This window comes from Lepidochelys kempii, chromosome 21 (assembly GCF_965140285.1).
Source record: "Lepidochelys kempii isolate rLepKem1 chromosome 21, rLepKem1.hap1, whole genome shotgun sequence".
Lineage (NCBI taxonomy): Eukaryota > Metazoa > Chordata > Testudines > Cheloniidae > Lepidochelys > Lepidochelys kempii.
The window spans coordinates 7,940,555-7,958,577 of record NC_136400.1 but is presented as its reverse complement, the minus strand read 5'-3'; the positions used below and the strand labels follow the sequence as shown (position 1 = coordinate 7,958,577).

At 50.9% G+C, this 18,023-nt stretch overlaps 1 protein-coding gene across 5 annotated transcripts in view; it reads right to left on the bottom strand.

Moving 5' to 3' along the window:
* PLEKHA6 (pleckstrin homology domain containing A6) overlaps nt 1-18,023 on the bottom strand; it is a 139,148-nt gene that overhangs the window by 48,726 nt on the left and 72,399 nt on the right. The window contains exon 1 of one of the 5 annotated variants that reach the window (XM_073320381.2): nt 5,989-6,387. The exons of the other annotated variants lie outside the window; for them this stretch is intronic. Within the exon in view, the coding sequence (XP_073176482.1) occupies nt 5,989-6,023 (35 nt within the window). The 5' untranslated portion in view covers nt 6,024-6,387. Of the gene's footprint in view, nt 1-5,988; nt 6,388-18,023 lie in introns of those variants that run through there. 5 annotated transcript variants of the gene reach the window in all.

Here is an 18,023-nt window from a genome sequence, read left to right as displayed (position 1 = left end):
TTTCCTGTGTGACGCAGCCACGTGTTCTAACAGCCAAAGAAACAGCAAGCCCATTGGTGTACATTTTTACAAGGCACCGATGTACATAATGCAGCACGGACAGGGTTATGCAGGCACTCGTAAATAAAGAATGAGTGACACGCCCAAAGCCACACCGATATCGCCAGTCGGCCCCTGGAAAGACCTGGCTTTACCGTGGTTCTTTACCTGCTCCAGATCCTCGCTATCGGCGTGGCAGTCAGTACCCATAGCAATCACCCTGCGCTGTTATCACACAGCACTTTTCAGACTGGATCTCAAAGCCCCTTACAGAGATGGGTTGATATTAGTCGTCCCATTTTATGATCAAGAAATGGAGGCACAGAGCGGTTAAAAGGGACTGATTTTCAGAGGGACTGAGCTGCCGCAGCTCTTACAGACTTTATCTGAATTCATTTGCACGCTGCAAGGGTCAGATCCAGACACCCTCACACAGAACAGGACTTTCCTCCTTGAGTGTTGCATTGGAATGACTCAGACCACATGTGGAGTACAGCATTACTGATTATGAGCGAGGGTATCAGCATCTGCACTAAATCCACAGTCAGTCCGCGGCAACTGGGAATAAAATCCAGGAGTCCTGGCTCCTTGTCCTCTGCTCTAACCACTAGACTACACCAGCTCCCAACTAACTGTTGTCAAACCCAGTCTGTGGGACCAGTGGCTACTGGATGCACAGGCCCATATCTTGCTCCCAAGCCCTCTGATTTCCACGGCCCTGAGCATAGGGCTTCACTACAGAGACAAGACTCTCTGCCTCACATTTTGTCTGAGACTGACCAGGAGAGAACATTCTCTGCCAGTGATTGGCACCCACACTTGCAGGAACAAATCGGATTTCTCCATTCCAGACAATAGGCACAGTCTTCCCAGGTATGGCAGCAGTCTGAATCCCCTGGGGGAGCTCTGCAAGTGGAATTTAAAGGAGCGGGCTGTGGCTACTGGCTTTGGCTGCAGGGAGAAGCAGATGAGATGCCAGCTTGCAACTAGGGCAGAAAACGGGCACAATAACACCAGAGCAAACATCTGTTTACCTTTGTCCCCCTTCTACGCGCCGCTCACAGACGTTAAGAACAGATCCGCTCTTTCACGAAGGATCTGAATGGAGGTAGAACCCCAGATCATGTGCAGATGCCGGCAGAGGGCTCCAAAGCAGCACAAGCCACATGACTTCATCCAACAGCCTGGTAGCCACAACAGGGCACGAAGAGCCACTTGCAAAAGCTGATGGATTTGCAACACTTAATGAATGGCAAATTGCAGCAGATTCTCCCTTTGCTAATCCACACGCTGCATAATTTGCACAACAAATTTCATCTGCACTTCCCAGCAGAGCTTGCGGAATGGAGAGCCGAAGGGAGGTCTCTGATTGCTGAGACCTTATTAGCTTTACAGGACATATCACAGGACACCGACTGTGACATGATGAGTTATTAACATAAGACTGAACTACTGCTGTCCAACTAAATTAGCGCGGTAATGTTCTCCGACACGCTGGCTGTAAGTGGGGAAAACTCAACGCTGGTGTAACTCCACTTGGCCTGCTGTTTTTTCACTTACCCCTTTATTTGGAAAAGAGTCATTCACAATATTAATGGCCCTGCACCCCTCCTAAATGCAAATTAGTGAGATTAGACTGCACGTGGGAAGTCTGTTTATAATTAGAGATGGCATTGCGTCACTAAGAGCTCGATTCTGCCATGCGTGTGAGTAGAACCTTGTGCCTTAAGCAGCCCCAAGGAAACCAATGGCCTGATCCTACTCTCAGAGTCAATGGAAGCCTTTCACTGACTTTAATGGTGGTTGGATTGAGCCCTGAATTAAAACCACAAAAGATGTACCAGATTAACTATACCAGTGTAGTTAAAACAATCTAACCTCCCTAGTACAGTTACACTGCTATAAAATCTTAGAGCTTATTCCTGTACAGGAAGGGGAATACGTTGTACTGATATAAAGCACCTTTTTACTGGTATAACTGTGTCCACATTATGGGTTGAACTGGTAGAGCTATTTCGGTAAACGACCCCATCCAGACTATTATATCAGCATAAAAACGGAGCAGATTACAGAATTGTATTCAGTTCCTAACACCCCTAAAAAGGGCACGACTTTCAAGATCAGCGGTTCTGGGCGGAGCTGACTTGCAACGTTTGAATCAGAATTTGCTCAGCAGACCCAGCGTTCCGGCGGGGCCCCACTTCCATTTCCAAAGCTTTGCTCCCTGTTTCCTGCAGGCCAGATAACTGATTTGATTGTGGGCCTGTTCAGAAATTGCTTTCAGTGGGTAAGAAAATCCAGCCGTTAATTTAAATTAAAGCATTTACAAAGTGAAAACGCGACCACTGCCAAGTGCGGTTACGTGAACAAAACTCAAAGTCAACAAATTAAGGAGCAGAAAACCTGGCAGTTTCGGCAAAGCCCCCAAACCACTAGCATATATCCAAAAACAGAGGGACCTAGACAAATTAGAGGATTGGCCCAAAAGAAATCTGATGAGGTTCAACAAGGACAAGTGCAGAGTCCTGCACTTAGGATGGAACAATCCCATGCACCGCTGCAGACTAGGGACCGGATGGCTTGGCAGCAGCTCTGCAGAAAAGGACCTAGGGGTTACAGTGGATGAGAAGCTGGATATGAGTCAACAGTGTGCCCTTGTTGCCAAGAAGGCCAATGCATTTTGGGATGTATAAGTAGGGGCATTGCCAGCAGATTGAGGGACGTGATCGTTCCCCTCTATTCGACATTGGTGAGGCCTCATCTGGAGTACTGTGTCCAGTTTTGGGCCCCACACTACAAGAAGGATGTGGAAAAATTGGAGAGAGTCCAGCGGAGGGCAACAAAAATTATTAGGGGACTGGAACACATGACTTATGAGGAGACGCTGAGGGAACTGGGATTGTTTAGTCTGCGGAAGAGAAGAATGAGGGTGGATTTGATAGCTGCTTTCAACTACCTGAAAGGGGGTTCCAAAGAGGATGGCTCTAGACTGTTCTCAGTGGTGGCAGATGACAGAACAAGGAGTAATGGTCTCAAGTTGCAGTGTGGGAGGTTTAGGTTGGATATCAGGAAACACTATTTCACTAGGAGGGTGGTGAAACACTGGAATGTGTTACCTAGGGAGGTGGTGAAATCTCCTTCCTTAGAAATTTTTAAGGTCAGGCTTGACAGAGCCCTGGCTGGGATGATTTAGTTGGGGATTGGTCCTGCTTTGAGCAGGGGGTTGGACTAGATGACCTCCTGAGGTCCCTTCCAACCCTGATCTTCTAGTCTATGATTCTATGAAAAACGCTTTAAACTGGCTAATTGCCCTGTTATGCTATCAAAACGCAGGCAGCACTAATGCCAGGGGCCTTGGGTATGCGAGGAAAACCAGCCACCAGAGGTGCAGCTCCAAGGGTTGTAGTAATCTATTTAGCTAAGGTACTTAGACTGTACGTTCACTGGGGGCAGAGACGTCTCTTTGCTCTGTGTTTGTACAGCACCCAGCACAATGGCAGCCTGCGCCATGACCAGGGACCCTAGGCTCTCCTGTAGGACACAAATAATTTTGTCCCCCCTCCCCATTACCGTACTATCTGAGCACCTCACAATCTTTAATGTATGCATCCTCCCTACACCCCTGGGAGGTCGGGCACGGCTATCATCCCCATTGTACAGATGGGAAACTGAGGCACAGAGAGAGAGAGACTAAGTGACTTGTCCAAGGTCACTCACAGATTCTGTGTCAGAGCAGTGGCTAAATCCTAGGCTAGTGCCCTAACCATTGGACCCTAATGTAGACAGAACTCAGGCGCTTTTACCACTGTGGTGTCTAACCCTAAATGCCCAGTACAGTTTCCACTGGTCAAGAGTTATGGGTCCCTAATTTCCTAGTATGGATGGAGCCAGCCAGGGTCTGAGTCCTCTCTGCCTCATACCTTTGTAGCCATTTGCACCTGTGTACAGTGAATACAAACCAGGGCAACTTTGCATGTAGATGCTCAACTTGGTTTAAACCTGGTTTATAGTGATTTAGCTTGTACCTTACATCAGCTAAACCAACATAAGCCAGATTTAAACCAATATGAGGAATATCCACACACAAATTTGCACCAGTTTAACATCACACTTTCATTTAATCCAGTGCAACTCCCACATGCGGACAAACTCCAAGTTGTGACTGATTGAAAACAGCAGCATTTTATACTCCACTCAGGTGTGGATGGTTGCGGGAAGTCCAAAGCAGTGGAGGATGACTCAGCCCGCAAGCTCCTCCTCATTCCAGTAGAGACAGGATGAAAAACACCTTCCACACATTCAGTTAGTGGGCCTGATTTGCCACTCACTAAAATCAAGGGGAATTTTCCCCAAGGACTTCGCTGACTTTTGAGTCAGGCCTTTGACTGCCAGGTTGGAGAACCCCAGTGATGAGCAGGTTTCAGGTGCAGCCTGTGTTACAACCCTGGATCTCTCCTCACTTTGGTGAGTTAGAAGTCAAGGTTAAGGCACAAATACCAGTTCAGTACCAGCTTTGCTTGATCCTGTTCAATGGCTGTTTGCAATGTTCTTCAAGGGCACAGAGAATGGCTGCAATATAAATTACCTCCCCTCCAGCTCCCATCGTCCTAGGAAGACACCGGCTACCTGCACACGGCTGTCTGCGTATAACATGGCCCCCCAGCATCACAGAATCTGAGCACTGACATGCAGCACAGCTGGGCACCAGGCCACTGTGCACTGAATGCCCACCGATGAAGTCTCCATGCAAACAGCCAGACTCTGCATAGAGTCAGCAAAACGGTGAAAGTTGGAGCAAGAAAAATAGCTACCACGACCGCTCATCCCTCCACCCAGCCACTTGCAAGTTTCACCTGAATGTCTGAGATAAGGCCAGGGTTAGAGGATATTAAAGGTTTGCTGGTAGGAATCCTGCTAAAAGGAGGGCTTCCTGCTTAGCACCATTACTGCCCAAACCCCAGTACCCTTGGCCAATACTATTTCTCTTTCAGTTGCTTCCTTCCCTCCTCGGTTAGCTTAAAGGGCTTTTGTTAGCATGCGCCCCAGGTGAAAGAGGGGGGAAATCTCATTCTCCAAACTGGGCCAGCCGTATTATTATTTTTATAAATAAGGAAGCTGATTTAACAAAGAAATTGACACCATTAAATAACCCCACTTCCTTACTGCTACTTTTCTAACTAGATCTGATGGGCAGGGGAGGGGGGCTGTGTTTTGGTTGCTCTTGGTTGCACCTGGTTTTAAAAATAATCTCATAAACACCAGTGACTTTAGAAGGATCACAATGGCATTACATAGGCAGGTGAGAAAAGTCCCTTCTGCCCCACTCTAGCTTGCAGGGAATGTCCATTCAAGGGGAAGCACCTTTTGCTATAGCAAGCGTTTCTGCACCCAGGAGCTGAGATCCTGGAGGGCCCCATTCGCAAAGCTGACGTTCCCGGTGCTGCCGGAATTAGCATCTGTGGATGGGGCTCAACCATACGGTTCTTAGCCTGCCTGCAGCTTTTGGTCAGAGGTTCATTCATTCTGCCAGCCGGCAGCAGGTTTCTCTTTATCCTCGGGCACAGTTCCCCCACCCCAGCTTCCATCCTTGGTAGCTCCGTGCAGCTCCTCCTGGCACTCATTCAATTGCCTCCTTCCATCCCACCCACCACCCTCTCCTCCAGCTTCCCAGGCCCCCTCCAAAGCAAAGTCACTTCCTCAGAACCTCCTTAAATAATTCCTCTCCTGGCAGCTGCCTTGCCTGACCCGGCTGTATAAACTCCTGAGTTAAGCATCTCCTCTGAAGCACTGCAATGCAGCAATTACTGACCAAGCTGAAGTTCCCTCATCCACTTCATGACACACAGACACACACACAAAGCCCCCCATCGGCGACGAACCGGGCCTGCCTTCCTGGCCTGCTTCCTCTTCCCCCCGCCAGCCCTGCTGTTATCACCAGGTGAGCCCTACCTGACCCGACGGTCTGCCCGGAACTTTAGCATCATGACAGGTCCCCTTGCCAAGCTCAGCAGGGATCCCCAGCTACAACCATCCCGTGGGAGAGAGGTAAGTCTTCCTGCCACTCCAGCGGCTCTTCTATTGCACTAAGCAATATACCGTGGGGGATGATCCTGCACTGGCAGGGAGACAGAGTGGGTGATCTAATAAGCTTTCCATCCTTATCTTCAACTTGTCCGATTCCCTTGAGTTCCACGCTGGTTGCATTTGCTTCCCGCTCCTTCTCTCTCCCCTTTATTCCTGGGCACACGCGGGGGGAGAGAGGCACCCGTTCTCTCTAGGCAGCGGGGTCTATTCTGGACCCGTCCAGGCTCATCATTCAAAGCGAACGACGCTTGCAGCCTCGCGTGTCGGAGCAGCTAGCAGGCATGCCGAGCATGGAGTGAGAAGAAAAAAAAATAGATCCCCAGCACGGCTCCCCAAGGAGAGAAAGGTGAAGGGCAGAGACACGGCCGCACACTCATGCGGCAGGTGCAGACAGAGGAGGATTTATGCTGCAGCCTGGCCGTACCCACTTGGGCATAAGGGAGCAGCTCTTTGCCAAGCTGAAGGTGAAAAGCGGAGGGTGCTGGGTTTTCTTGAGACACAAACACTCGGCTACCCTGACCCCTCCCGGGGAATTATTCGTATCCCGCGCTGGAGAAATCTGCAGCTCAACAAGGGAAGGAGCATGCTACAGGGATGGGAGTGATTAGACAGACAGACTGACCGACCGACCTCTGTCAACAGAGTAAATTGCAGACACACTGAGCAGACGTTTACTGCTAACCTGGGTCATGGCACAGGATTTATTAAACTGGGCCCACCCCCTGCTGCTCTTTTTTTACAGTCGCTCATCTTCAGACAGTTCTAGTGTGGCCTTATATTCCTCCCTGCACTTAGTCACTATTGCTTCTTCCTAGGCGAAGGCCCAGCGGTCTCCTTTTAGGAAGGGAGTGTGGCCTGAGAGTCAGGACTCCTGGGTTCCATTCCTGACCAGACTGCCCTCTAGAGTAAGAGCTAGCACAGGGGGCTGAGAGGCGGAAAAGCTGGGTTCTCCTGACGGTGGGACTGATTGCAAGAATGCTTCCCTTGTTCCCAGAGCGGGGTCGTTAGGGTTTATAAAGCCCTGTGCAACCCCAGATTTAAAGGGGAAAGCACTGGAGGCCGGGGGCGGCATCACTGACACAGCAACCCACTCTCCCCCTTAGGCCAACGCTTTAAAAAGCACATTTCAGTCCATCCCGATTGTTAGCATAAGACGCTGGGGTGGGGAGGGGGGCTGGGGGGAATGAAGCAGTGACATTTAAAGGAAACCTCCAAACAAGGAAGTAGAGCTTGGGATACCAGCTGGCTTATATCACACAGTATTTCGCTCCCCCTTGCCAGGATCGCAGCAGTACAGCCAGCCCGGGGCTGCAAGCACCTTGGCACGCTACCGCCGCAGAGCTCTGGGGAGGCGCAACGTATCCAAAGGGTGTCACGAGTAGCCGACGAATCGGCACTTCTGCTACCATCGTATCATTCCGCTGGGTAATTCCAAAAGGCCGTCGCTTCCCGGAAGCCCTTAAAACCGAGCCAGCATCCCGAGGGGACAGGCGACAGCCCATGCGGCAATGCTAAGCTTCCCGCTCCACCGCTTGGGCAGGGAGACAAAGTCTCTGAGGCCAGAAGGGACCATTATGATCATCTAGTCAGACCTGCTGCATGACCCAGGCCAATGGGAGGACAGGCAGGCCTGGAGGATGGATGCTCATCCCTCTTGTTGCTCTATAATATGCTGCATCTGTGTAGACAGTTGATAGAAAGACCACCACTTATGGACACATGCGGATGTGTAGCATTGTGTGTGAATCAGTTAATTCACTGCCTCTGGTTGCTGGTGTGCAGCTCCTGACACTTCCAAGCTGGAGGGAGCAACATTTGTTCCTTCCAAGGAGCTGCCTCTGGACAACACAGGTGTCCTGCCCTCCTTGGCTGCAGTGAGAGTGGCAGCCTGAGGGGGAACCTTTAAGATGGGGGTAGGGGATGTGGAGCGATCTGACCGGACTTGCCACCACCACACATGTACATGTGCTTGGATGTGACTCCATGTTACAGGGGTTCCCTGAACTTTAGCTGGAGACAGCTCATTCTGGGCCTGGGGCCCTCACACGGAGGAGTTAATCCTAAACAAATGAGCTGGGCTCTAAACACACAGCGGGTTCCTCATCCATCCCTGGCATGAATCAGGTGTAACCTCCTGGAAGTCCGTGGAGAGAAGGGTCAGGCCCCAAAACACCCACACATTAGCCCCAGCCCCATTCGTCACAGAATTTTTAATTCCTGGCGTACGCTTCTAGTCACTGATCATCAGACTGACCGTCTAGCTTCAGTTCATCCTGACAGCAGCCAACTTTGTTAATTCCGTTGGGGATTCAGCCCCATTCACAGCTGGATGCATAACACAGAAACCCCACACAGGCTCCTCTGAGCCCTGAAAGTGTCTGCACTGAGATCACGCAGCTGTGCTCGAGGAAGGCGCTGTCCCCTCTCCTCGCAGCAGTTACCAGATGAGTTGGACGCAGGAGATATCTCCTCCCCTGGGCCCTGCCGAGAGTGGTCCCAGCAGAGCTAGGCAGGGGAAATGCTGCCTAGTGCTTAGAGCAGGGCTGTGTTATCCGCAGGGAAGAAGGAGCCAATGAATGATTTGCCCAAGGCCACGCACTGAGTCGGGGCAGAGCCAGGATTAGAATTAGGGAACGCCTGGCTCCTCTGCCTGCGCTCAGGCCGCTGGGCCTCACCCTCTCCAGCGCATCCCTCTGGCTTATGGCAGCAGTGGGAGAAGTTTGGATATTCAAGGCACGTACCGATTACGTTACTCATCTCAGTGAGGTGGGAAGGGAATTTGAGAGGGTGGGGGATAGAAAGTGGGGAGTAACAACTCCCTGGGGGAGGAAACTCTGGGTGAGATCAGGGTGCTGCACTGATTGCCCTAATGCTGGGGCATAATACAGGCTGCCAGTTAAGAAGGGTTTCTGGGGGCACAGCAACGGGTACAGGGAGAGCCTCTTGCCTCCCCAGCAGCAGGGACCCGAGTGTCAGGTTAACCACCAGTGCTTGGCAGCTGGGCCAGCAATGGAGGAAATGCCACAGAGGTCACTGTCGAAATTATTGCCTCTGCATCCTCCCTGGTTTTACGCCATGCTTTAGGAGGAGAGGGGCAGCCTGTCCTTACCTCCTCGATCCTCTCTCCTTCTCTAAATCACACGCAGCGGCCATTTCATGCATAAGCACCATCAATCAAAGTCAATAAGGGACAGAGCTGAGTACCTATAAAACTCCCCACACATGATACGCATATCGCCCCATCTGCTTTGTGACCTCGGACAAGGGGAGGTGTCCCCCACAAAGCAGTTGTCTGTTTCCTAATCAGTGCCGCTCGCCTCTGGAACATCCTGATAACTAGCCAGTTTCACAGGCCCATAAATGTCTCTTGTATTTTACTTCTCCAGTTATAATTTGTTGTATCAAAGGAGCACCAAGACCCCCCACAGAAGATTGAGGCCCCATTGTGCTAGGCGGTACATATACAGCAGAACCTCAGAGTTACAAACACCAGAGTTAGGAACTCACAGGCCAACCACACACCTCATTTGGAACCGGAAGTACGCAATCAGGCAGCAGCAGAGACCAAAAAAGCCCCAAAATATAGTACAGTACTGTGCTAAACTACTAAAAATAAAGGGAAAGTTAGAAAAAAGATTTGACAAGGTAAGGAAACTGTTTCTGGGTTTGTTTCATTTAAATTAAGATGGTTAAAAGCGGCATTTTTCTTCTGCAGATTAAAGTTCCGGAGCTGTATTAAGTCAATGTTCAGTTGTAAATTCTGAAAGAACAATGATAACATTTTGTTCTGAGTTATGAATAACCTCCATTCCTGAGGTGTTCGTAATTCTGAAGTTCTACTGTAGTGAGAGCCTCCGCCCCAAATAGCTGAGAGTCAAAATAGACAAGACAAAGGATGGGAGAAAGGAAATATTATTACCCTAATTTTATAGAAGGGGGAGGGAGAAGTGAGGCACAGAGAAATTAAGTGACTTGCTCAAGGTCACACAGATTGGACCCAGCTCTCCTGAGTCCCAGCCCACAAGACCATCCTGCTCTGAACAGACTAGAATCATCTTACACGTATGGTACACAGCGCCTTTCACTTGAGATGCATTCCCTGCTCTGAAAAGTGTACCAGCACCTCTGAAATGCAGCCACCTCTGGGGGGTGTGAGAGAGACAAACCAACCAGGAGAAACATGGACCCAGTGCAGCAGGACAAACCGCCTGTCATCATCACTAAAACAGCTCTGCTTAGGCTTTGGTGTTAAGGGTCTTATTTTTAAGGTTAAAGCACGGTGGAATCTATACTAGGCCAGGGTGAAGCGTGCCCCACTGCTCAGTCACTGATGCCATCCCCCTCAAAGTCCCCCATCTACTAGTGACCTGGGCCCACCCTCTTTAGGTTGTGAAATCTACCAGGGTCTCACCCAACAGATGCCAAGGGTGCAGTTTATCTCCTATGCGTCACCCAGCCTGGGCAGTAAAACCAGAACGGTTACTTTCCTAGTCAGTTTCAGTGGGCAGCAGCATTGTGTATTTAATGATCATTTGACAGAGCTGAGTACACAGTGGATCGCCGGAAGCTTACGCTCCTTGGAGCGCCACCCGTTTTCGTTAATAACCATAACATCCTTATCACGATCCCACCCACAGCTGGGAGTGCACAGTCCCTGCTGACTGGCTGACGCAAGCCATGGTACTTTCAAAACACACTGCCCCGGCCCTCAGAAACACCGCCTATAGATAATGAGGTGCACTGCTCGGCTCTGCCCAGGGAGACGCTCTGCTCGCTCTCTAGTGCGTTTACACAACTGCCCAGTGAGAGGAGGGGAGGTAATATTAGGTCTCAGCTTTCCTGATTTCTTTTCAACTCATCTCTGCCTCTGGTGACTCATCTCTGTCTCTGGCTATTAGTCACGATGGACAAGGATGGTGTCCCTAGCCTCTGTTTGCCAGAAGCTGGGAATGAGCAACAGGGGATGGATCACTTGATGATTACCGGTTTGTTCCCTTTGGGGCACCTGCCATTGGCCACTGTCGGAAGACAGGATACTGGGCTAGATGGACCTTTGGTCTGACCCACTATGGCTGTTCTTATGTTCTTGTAGACCAAGGTAACTTACTATGGCAACTTCCCAACATCATCATCTCCTTAGCTGCAAATCAATGACAACCCTTCACTGGTGTATTACCCCCTACATAAGTATCTCTTCTATGCACCACACAGGCCTTCATAAAAATCCCCTCCGTGCAAAACTGTTCAGAAATATCCCCCCTCTGTGCAGGGTAACCTCCATAAACAGAGTCAGCCTAAGGCCATGGCGGCTGGAACTGTGTCAACAGCAGTGGAGAAGAGCTTAACCCTAAGAACAAAGAACCTCAGCACAAGATAAAAGGAAGTTTCTGCAGTGGAGCTGGAATTTAGGAACAAACATCCATGCATGGCCTTGTACCCCAAGTCAGTGCTAACACATTGGCAATGGTGTGACGAACAGGAATCCCCCTTCAGTGCCCAGTCTGCCCCCTTCACCTCCGGTTTGTGATGGACAGAACAAGAGCAGATGTGCTTCCAGCAGCTTTGTGGAAATATGCGGTGGGCCTCTGGAAACGGGTCAGAACCAGCAGCCTGGATTCAAGCTCTCCCAAACCTTGGGAAGTTTCAGATCTAGATCCAGGCCTGAACTACTTGGCGACGAGTGGGTCTAGCTGTGCTCTCTATATACAACCCAGTCCGTTTCAGGGTTATTAAAACCAACACGTGGGGGTACGTACGCATGCATGCGCCCGGAGTCCTGCACACAAGATCAGCTCAGTGCAGTTCCATACGTCAGCGCCTCTAACTTTAGTGTACAAATGCCCTAAAAAGGAAGTTCAGCAGGAAGGGGTGGCCCTACCCAGGCTTCCTACTACAGCTGCCAGAAAAATGCAAATTCTTTTTCCATGGGGAATTTTGAACACATTTCATTTTTATTCAAATTTCCCATGGTTTTTCCCCCCCAGTTTTTGAAAACTGACTATTTTAACTGAATATTCAAATTTGTTTTTCCTCAAAAAAAACCCCAAATATTTAATTGAAAATGAAAAAAAAAAGTTTTCTACACAACCATTTTTCAAAGAAATTATGTTTCCACAGATACATTTTGACCAGCTCTACCCTCAGACTCATCCTCCACTTGTATCTTCATGAGATGTCTGAGATGGCATTAACGTAAGAACAGCCCTACTGGGTCAGACCAAAGGTCCCTCCAGCCCAGTGTCCTGTCTTCTGGCAGTGGCCAGGTGCCCCAGAGGGAATGAACAGACCAGGGAATCATCCAGTGATCCATCCCCTCTCACCCATTTCCAGCTTCTGACAAACAGAGGCTGAGGACACCATCCCTGCCCATCCTGGCTAATAGCCACTGGTGGACCTATCCCCCATGAACTTATCTAGTTCTTTTTTGAACCCTCTTATAGTCTTGGCTTTCACAACATCCTCTGGCAAAGAGTTCCACAGACTGACTGTGCATTGTGTAAAGAAATACTTCCTTTTGTTTGTTTTAAACCTGCTGCCTGTTAATTTCATTTGGTGGCCCCTAGTTCTTGTGTTATGAGAAGGAGTCAATAACACTTCCTTATTTACTTTCTCCACAGCAGTCATGATTTTATAGACCTGTATCATATCCCCCCTTAGTTGTCTCTTTTCCTAGCTGAAAAGTCCCAGTCTTATTAATCTCTCCTCATACGGAAGCTGTTCCATACCCCTTATCATTTTTGCTGCCCTTTTCTGATTCCAATATATCTTTTTTGAGATGGGAGACCACATCTGCACGCAGTATTTAAGATGCGGGTGTACCATGGATTTACATAGAGGCAATATGATATTTTCTGTCTTCTTATTTATCCCTTTCTTAATGATTCCCAACATTCTGTTCGCTTTTTTAACTGCCGCTGCACATTGGACAGGATGTTAGTCTCACGATACATGGAAGAGCCCTAGGGTGACTACAGGGTCCTTTTTCAGTCAGTGGAGGCCACTGATGGATTTAAAGTACCTGTAAGCCAAGCCCTGGATCAGACCCGAAGTTAAACAGAGCAAAGGGTTACCCGTGAGTCTCCATTCAAGTTTTCCCCAGCTGTGTCTAATTTGACCGGCTTGTGTTGTGTTCGGGTGGCATTACTCCTAACTCAGATACTGTGCCTTATGCTCCCCATCACCATTAATAAAGGTCTCAGTCACAGTGTTAGTCAGCCACCGATTCAAGATCTGCTTGGCAATATTAGTTACCAGCCCCACCGGTGACCAATGAACGGACAGCGGGTGGTATGATTCCCCCCCCCCCCGACCTCCACCTTCCTGCCCTTGTGGCAAGCAGGCACCGGTTTTAGTCTCACCCCAGGGAAAGAGTTAATCTGCCAAAGGCTGGGGATATTTGAATACAGGCAGGCGGCCCGAGCAATGGCGGAGAGTCATGCTGCACGCAAGTCAGAGCCCAGGCAGCAGTGGATAAGGACTGTACTGCACCCTGGTCAATATGAGGGTAGCACACACAGTGAGCGTGAGCAAGGACTGCCCTGCACGCGAGTCAGCTCCAGGGTAGCAGACGCAACCACCTGGGCTGCATCCTGCCACGGATCTCTAGAGACGCAGCAGGGTACCCGCTGGCAGTCTCGTCTTCCCTCCATGCAATATTCATAGGCTCAGTTGTCGATGCATCAACATTACACGCATCCCTCTGGCCAGCTCTCCACCAGGCATCTGGGGCGTGGTTTCATTTCTTTGGCACGGGGCCTCGCCCCAGTTCCTGCAAACAGTTGTTTTCCTTGATTTTATTTTTTTGATTCTTCCCTCCCCCCTCCTCGTGAACCACAAGCAGGGCCTAAGGGCAGGGCAATTTGTGAGCAGGCCATTCTTGGCAGGAGCTCTGCCGTGTCCCTCTCACCTCCACGCAGCCATGTTGAGACGCTTTCTGAACAAAGCTATGGCTCAGAGCCAGCCAATGCAATACCCCAAGGCTCAGCAAGCGGCTGGACTGGCTTCCAGCGAGGCCTGGGTGCAGTCACCTATGCCCCTGCCTTCCTCGCTGAATCACAGCCAGCCCCTGCCCCCCCTAGCACACCCCAGCCTCACCTGCCTCGGGCTAATTGGCAGCTGCTGCCCGCAGTTTACAAAGTGACTCAGGCTCCTCTTTAATTACACTGGAAGCAGGGGAGGTGGGCACCAGCCACATGGCTCACTTCTGTGCTTCTTTTCCCTTCTCTGCAACGATCAGATCTCTGTAACCTAATGGGCAGAACACACACCGCCCAGCAGTGACCTGGCGGGCATCTGCGTCCCAGGGCATGGTGGGGTATGCACCGAGCCACGGCCAATGGCCTCAGTGTGGGCCCTGCTGGAAACGTAACCCTTCAGGGTGACCCCCAATGCTCTCATTTTGGACAGGTTACAGTAAATCACAAGGCTGGCACCCACCTGTGGATATACAGGAAACCAACCCAAAAATCAGGCTTCCTGGGACAGAGACCGTGGGGTGAAGCTCGCTCTAATGATTATCCAGTGACTACGCTCATGATGACCTTACAACATCTTTCACCTGAAGGATCCTAAGCCGGATGCCCATGTCTCTGAAGCCACAGGGGCTCTGCATGCAAGGCCATTGCAGGCTCTGGTTTTTAAGTGGGTCTCTTCATAGCAGCCAACATTTTCAACGGTGGCCACCGGTTCTGTCTCCTGTGGGCACTCGGCACCCCTGAAAATCCGGCTAAGGCGGCTCAAGGTGCACACGCTCACAAACTGAAAAGCCAGTGGCCACTTTGGAAAGCCTGACTGAGGGTTTGTTTCCCCACCACTGAGGTGCAGCCTTGTGTCTGGGTTGAGACAGGACAGCTGTTTACCTATCTCCCAGGAATACTGGGATTAGCCAGTTAACCAAACTGTATACCCAGAAGCCAGCTTGGGAGAGGAAATGAAGAGAACCCCTGCCCCCCCCCCCCCCGGCCTATTGAAACCCCAGCGGGGAATTCAGGTACAGAATTTAAATCTGCCTACTTTACACATCAGCTTGACTAACGCAGCGTCCAAACCCCATGTATAAGACGACATGCAATTACCATGACAAGGTGTCATTACAAAGGAGGCAGTGAAGGCCTGGAAGAGGAGGTGATCGCACCCAATGGTGGAGTGGAATGACCCTCTCCCCCACCCCCATGAAATACACTAGCTCCCCACCCCCTTGCTTGAGATAGTTTCCATTTCTCCCTGCAAAGGGGTTGGCCGGAGAGAGGGCCACCCGTGTGAGCCACCGCCGCTAAAAATACACAGTGATTCAGGTCCAACAGGCCTATGCCCGCAGGGCTGCAGCAGGGGGTTTCCCCTTCGTTACACAATCGGTTCCTTGACTTTGGCTGGTTACATTCACAGAGCGGGCACCAGCCGTGTTGCCATCCACGGGGATGCAGCGCCTTCGATAAGCGGGCACCAGACCAGGGCAAGACTCACCCAAGCTGTTCTGAGCCACAGCAAACCAGCTTGTGGCATTGGCATGGCCACGGCTGTTTGCTTGCCAGCCTTTGGGTGGAAACTGGAAATCTGTGGAGGGCACTGGACAGGCAGGGAGTGCCAAGCATGCGAGGTGCGGGGGGGCACTGGACATCCCAGACACTGGCTCTAGCATTGGAGGGTATATGTTTAGTACACACCTCCAGATCAATGCAAGGGGATGCTTCCTCATGCATTTGCTTTCAGCCCTAGAGCTGGCTAGACTTCATCCTAGGGTACGGTCTCTCTGGGGTTCATGCGCCACGAGAGAACGCGCCCGGGTGTCGCACCGAGAGCGAAATGCAACCACCACATCCCTCACTGTTGGCCGGGACTGATGTGGTTAACCACCCTGATTCACACACACACACCCCATGTGTGGGATACACAGGCTAATGGAAACCATCTCCCCAAGCCCCTGCCCTTGCTGGAGCATCTGGGATTCCTGCAGGCCCGAGGTAATGGTCAGACTGGTGGGGCCTTCATGAAAGGGGAGGAAAAAAAAAATCCAGCCCAACCTGGGCCTCCCCTCTGCACTGAGCTGTTTGGGTGCTGAGCTCTCAACCCAGGCCAGACTGGAAAGGGAGATGGGAACTGGGATGTGAGGGAGGGGGAACCCGACACATCCACCCCTTCCCCCAGTTGTCTCACCTGTCAGAGCCCACAGTACAGATCCCCCCCCCCCCCCAGAGCCTGCTTCCATTTTCACTGGAGAGGAGCCGGGGGCGCCAATGAAATCCCACCAGCATCTGCACTAGGTTTATATGAAAGCACAACCCTGTCTGCTCCAGCACCCCAACCAAATCTAAACTCAGACGCTTCCATTCTGCCCCGCCCCACTCCAGCTGTTTCAGATGGAAGCTACTCCTCCCCTCTCTTTCCCACCCTCTCCAAAGCCCTGTTGCTCATGCAGAATGGGCTACCTCCTCGCCCCCACCCCAGAGACAGCTGCATTTCAGCGGCAGGCACAGCGACGGGTACGAGCACTTTGAGGCAGCAGGGACCACGCATGTCAGCAGGGGCTGAGGATTAACTGGGCTGTCGTTGGAGGAAAGTCAACATTTGGCCAACAATTTGCCGTAACCTTTTCAAAAGCGAAGAATAAAATGATTTGTCTAGAGATTTTGCACATGTTCTTAGACACGGCTCTGGGGCAAGGAGCCAGGCTGCTCTAAACCTAGGGGGCTGGCGTGGCTGCAGTCCAAACCAGTCCTTGGCCGCCTCCTTTGTTTTCCTATCCCTTCTTTCACCTCTCCCCCTCCCCCAAATCCATATCACTCTCTTCCGATTAAGGCATTGCTGGAGCCTTTGGAAGCACTTTCTGCTGAGGAAGCAATTTGCTGCAATGCGTTTGGGACCAGATGGGAGGGCAGCAATTGAACGAAGTAGCCTGGGTCTAACTTGCGTTCTCAGCACCGGGCCGTCACCTCGTGACTATGCGGGCACCTGCTACCCAGCGTCGCTCAGACTGCAGCGGACACTTGGATGTCCTGGGTTTTGTTAAAAAACAAACCAACCCACCTCACCGGAGACGTTGGCGCATCAGGCTGAATTCTGAGCACACTTGCCAAGTCCTGATTGAAAAGCCTCTCCACAATGGTACGGTTTAGCACGGACATGACACTAGGCATCCACTTGTTGTTTGTACAGCACCTAGCACCACCTGCCTTGGATCTAGGACTGGGTCCCCCCGGCCCTGCTGCCATACAAATAATAATCAGCCACACATATCAAAATGGGAGATAAGTATTGTTACCCCGCATTGTGGAAAGTGAGTAAGGACACCTGGGCTCTAAATGCAGGGTAGCCATAGCTCACGCTTCCTGATGTAACTACAAGCTGCCCCGAACAGCTACGAATTCCTTGCATGCTTTGGCCCCACAGCACCGTAGGCTAGTGCTGTCAGATTGCCTCAGCTAATTAACTCTAGTGCTGTCAGATTGCCTCAGCTAATTAACCTAGGTCAGGTTGGTTCAGTCTGTGGATGGGAGACCTGCAAGGACAGCCAATGCAGAATGCTAGGTGAGTTCTTCGCTGCAGGTACAGCAAATGAAAACCCAAAAGCTGCTGCCCACTTGTGGCCGGTGAAGATCTGGAAGTTGCGGCAAATGTGGATCCCTGCAAGGCAGGAACTTAGGTCAGTCTCTCCCTGTGTTTTACAGATGGAGAAAACGAGGTAGAGAGCAGGGATGTGCCTTGCCCAAGGCCACCCAGCGAGTGAGTGGCAGAGGCAGGTCTGCTGAGTCCCAAACCTGAGCTCTAGCTACTACACCCTCCTGCCTTGTGAAACTCTCCATCCCTGGGAACAGCAGCCACATTGAAAGCACTGCCTAGAGAGAGAGATTTTCAGGGCCTGACTTTCAGAGGAGCTGAGCACCCAAAGCTCCCATTCACTTCAA